Raw genomic sequence first — 3,426 nt, 5'->3', positions numbered from 1 at the left:
CCGCGCCGGGGCGGGCAGCGACCGCCCCGCACGGCCCCGCACAGGGAGGCGATGTTGGCGCCGGACTGCAGCTCAGACGTGAGCCCTGGGGAAGGTGGGTCTGTTTTGTCTTAGCGCGAGTCTGACTGTGCAACTGCATGAAGTGTCGTTTGCCTGGAGCTGCTGCTAGCTGTATGTCGGGGTGCTGCCGCGGTCGTTCGGTATTTCTGGTTAACAGATTAAGAGCCCAAAACGTCATGCTTGGACTGTTTTTTTTCTTTAAGGGCAGCCTCAAGGAACATCACGGTCCGATGATTTGCGAGGGGGATGTTTTCTACTATGAGGCAGTGTTCTTAGACTGGCAGTAACATCTCGTTTTTTCTTTTGGTATCTGGTTTATTTCAGTCTGGTAGTTTCAGCAATCTGTTTGAGGCAGGAACGGCTGTGAACGCACCTGCAGATGCCTTTGGTCAGTCTCCAGCTCACTTGGCTGCTTGTGGTGGTGAAGCTTTTTTCCTACTTTGGCAACTGCAGACAGGAGCAAATTTGAACCAACAGGTAAAAACACATGAGTTTTGCCCCTTCCACTTCTAGTCTGTCATGTCAGTAAATCTAATTAATATTATTTACATATTTCTTATGTAAGAGAGGCTTTTACACACAGCTGTATTGCATAAGGTATCTGGTGTTGCTTATTTTAGAGTAGCTTCTAGCATGAAGCAGAAATCCTGTCTATACTGTGTTAGCAATTTCATTTGCTATGTATAATGTCATTTTCACACTTACAGTGCTGCATGCAAAGAACTTAATTCACACAAATGCGTATTTATTTTTCCTCCAAAATTTTGCCCCTACTTCCAGTAAACGTAAGGATTCTTACTCTAGCTGCAGTTTAATTCGCTTAGACTTCTGAGCTGGTAGCAAGCTGTCGATCACAGCAATCCCTGAGTGATGCTAAAGGATGCTGTATCAGTGTACAGAGCATATCCTGTGTAAATTATCTTTTAGAAGGCACAGATTTATACAATGAGTGTTGCAGGGGACAGCAACACTCTACTTTGTGGTGTGTGTTTCTACTTTGTGGTGGTGAATGCACTAAACATTTAATGGCAGTAGCTAGCTCTGTTCCTTTAATGTCTCTTGCAACTCATGACAGACTGGTACACATGAACAGTCATTTTGGAGAACAAGATCCTGCTTCCCCTTCCTTCAAATGACTGCTATATGTAAATTGTGTTTTTTCAGGATTGCCTTGGAGAAGCCCCAATCCATAAAGCAGCAAAAGCTGGGAGTTTGGAGTGTCTTGCTCTCCTTGTTGCTGGTGATGCCAAAATTGAGTAAGTTGAGCTAAATTTAGTAATTGCAGTAACAGTGTTAAAGGATGTGTATGTGATGCAGTATTTTACTTGTTCAGAACGTGCATGCTAAGGCTGCATGTAGCTGTAAATGTAGCATAACTATAGTCATAAGAATATTAAAAACTGACATAAACACCAAAGTAGTACATACCATAGGCTGTTGTTTAGCTCCATGTTAAATACCTCTGCTGGTAACTGCTGAGACAATATTCCTGATCACAATCTCCCCTTGTTAGTTTTTCATTCTAACACTGTGCTCACCTCTTGGCTTTCTGATATGCTAAGCCAGTCACAGTCTGATGACTATTTAAAAATAATTATTCCTTGCTGTATTTAATACCATCCCTCCGTATGAGCCCCATATGGGGCTATCCCTGACAAACCTGCTTGGTATGGATTCTCTGTACTTATTTTTATACATCTAAATTTACCACTTAATGAGTGCCTGCTCATAATCTATATTCCAGTTTAATTGGTTGTTGTTAATTCTGTGTTTCAGTTTGTGCAACAACAGTGGACAGACAGCAGCAGACCTTGCACTGGCTTATGGCTTTCTGGAATGTGCCAAGTTCCTCACGACAATTCAGCACACTCAGACAATGAAACTGAGAGGACAGTCTGGCTACTCACTCAGTGACACACATGGCTTGCTGAGAGAGGATCCAGCCACACAGAAACAAGAAAGTGAAACCAGGACATGCATAAGCAGGAAGAGGAGAAGATCAGATGGTGTGTAATACTGTTAGTTTAATACAATACAGAGTATTTTAAAGTGCTTTTAGCATCTAGGTAAATAAAGCTGGTGTTATACAGAGCAGTCAGATTTAGAAGCCTGCTAGTAAGGATGAACTTGCATAGGTGGTTAAGGTCTTCTTGGAAACAGACAGTACATGGGGATGCCACTGAAAAGGCTACTTTAACACAGGAGAAAAAAAATCATAGGTACTCTTACTGGTGTACTGATGAAGTAGCCCCAGACTTACCCTTCTGTGTTCATGTGACAGATCTTGTCTCCTAGCTGCCAGAAGAAACAGCCTGGAATCCCAACGTGAAACAAGGGGAATCCAAAGTCTGAAGAAACATGACTAGATGATACATCGAGTGGCCAGATGTGTATGCTAGGACATTGTCTCCTTCTGAGCAGGAGGAAAGCTTGTTTATTGTTACTTCTTACAGAAGAATGTTGTGGTGCTCCCCCCTCCCCCAAACAGTTGTATTCATACAGCTATAAATAAATGAGCATGTAACAATTAATTCTCCTGCATTTTTTCTCTGGCATAAATATGAGAGCAAAATTCATAAAATTCAGTATATATAGCCATTTTTCTCTCGCTCCTACAACAAGTCATCAAAAATACCAGCAGCAAACAATGCCTCTGAACAGGTTCATAGTGCACAAGCCAGCTGGCTGTATGGAACCTGAAAGGCAGAGGACAGTTCATCTTTTTGTCATGTAAGAATTCCATAAAATAAAAGGATTGGTCATTTCATCTGTAACGATTTTAGCATAACAAAAATGCTATATAACAAAGTTGTCCTAGGGAAAAGAACAGAGCATTAGTTGCCTAATAAATGTATTTGTAAGAAACACAGTTCACAGCAGATTAGTTATTTCTATAGGTTTCATTAGGAGAAATATGTTTCTTAATTTAAGTTATTCCACCAACATTTCTATTTCAACTGGCTTTTGATTGACTTAAAGCATTATTTTGGTAAATAACAGGACAGTTTTATCTAGATCAGCTAGTATTCTGGCTTAGGCAAGGGCAAGAGTGGAATTTAAATAGTTTTTGGTCGTTGAGGTAGGCAGAGATTATAATAGGCTTCCTTGTTCCAAAACTCCGGGCCCTTCCATCCACACCAGCCCTGTCCAAGAAAAAGCAAAGATAGCTTTTAAATCTAACACAAATTCTGTTTTTCCTATCTACTACTATTGGCTCTGTTTTACTTTACGAATCATACTAATCTAAGCTCTATGAATTCTTTTCAAGTATCTGTAAAATGCAATGCCAATTTTCAGAAAGTTCTCTATATTCCTGGAAAACATTAATGGAAAACATATTACAGAGATTCTCTCTTCCCCTCCCTC

General features: G+C 40.7%; 1 protein-coding gene across 1 annotated transcript; it reads left to right on the top strand.

The window, feature by feature from the left end:
- Positions 1-49: 49 nt before the first annotated feature.
- ANKRD37 (ankyrin repeat domain 37) lies at positions 50-2,433 on the top strand. The gene is made up of 4 exons (XM_009079532.1): positions 50-78; positions 385-537; positions 1,225-1,316; positions 1,837-2,433. Exons 1-4 carry the CDS (start codon positions 52-54, stop codon positions 2,072-2,074), a joined length of 510 nt encoding a protein of 169 aa, XP_009077780.1. The 5' UTR covers positions 50-51; the 3' UTR covers positions 2,075-2,433.
- Positions 2,434-3,426: the final 993 nt, after the last annotated feature.

This window comes from Acanthisitta chloris, unplaced genomic scaffold, assembly GCF_000695815.1.
Source record: "Acanthisitta chloris isolate BGI_N310 unplaced genomic scaffold, ASM69581v1 Scaffold43517, whole genome shotgun sequence".
Taxonomy (NCBI): domain Eukaryota; kingdom Metazoa; phylum Chordata; class Aves; order Passeriformes; family Acanthisittidae; genus Acanthisitta; species Acanthisitta chloris.
The sequence above is the reverse complement of the archived record's forward strand: the minus strand, read 5'-3'. Positions and strand labels throughout refer to the sequence as shown.

Bases quoted from the DNA above. Each gene is read 5' to 3' on its own strand.
- ANKRD37 (XM_009079532.1), top strand. From the start codon at position 52: ATGTTGGCGCCGGACTGCAGCTCAGAC. The intron at 79-384 runs GTGAGCCCTGGG...GGTTTATTTCAG, and splicing joins CGCCGGACTGCAGCTCAGAC to TCTGGTAGTTTCAGCAATCT. The intron at 538-1,224 runs GTAAAAACACAT...GTGTTTTTTCAG, and splicing joins GAGCAAATTTGAACCAACAG to GATTGCCTTGGAGAAGCCCC.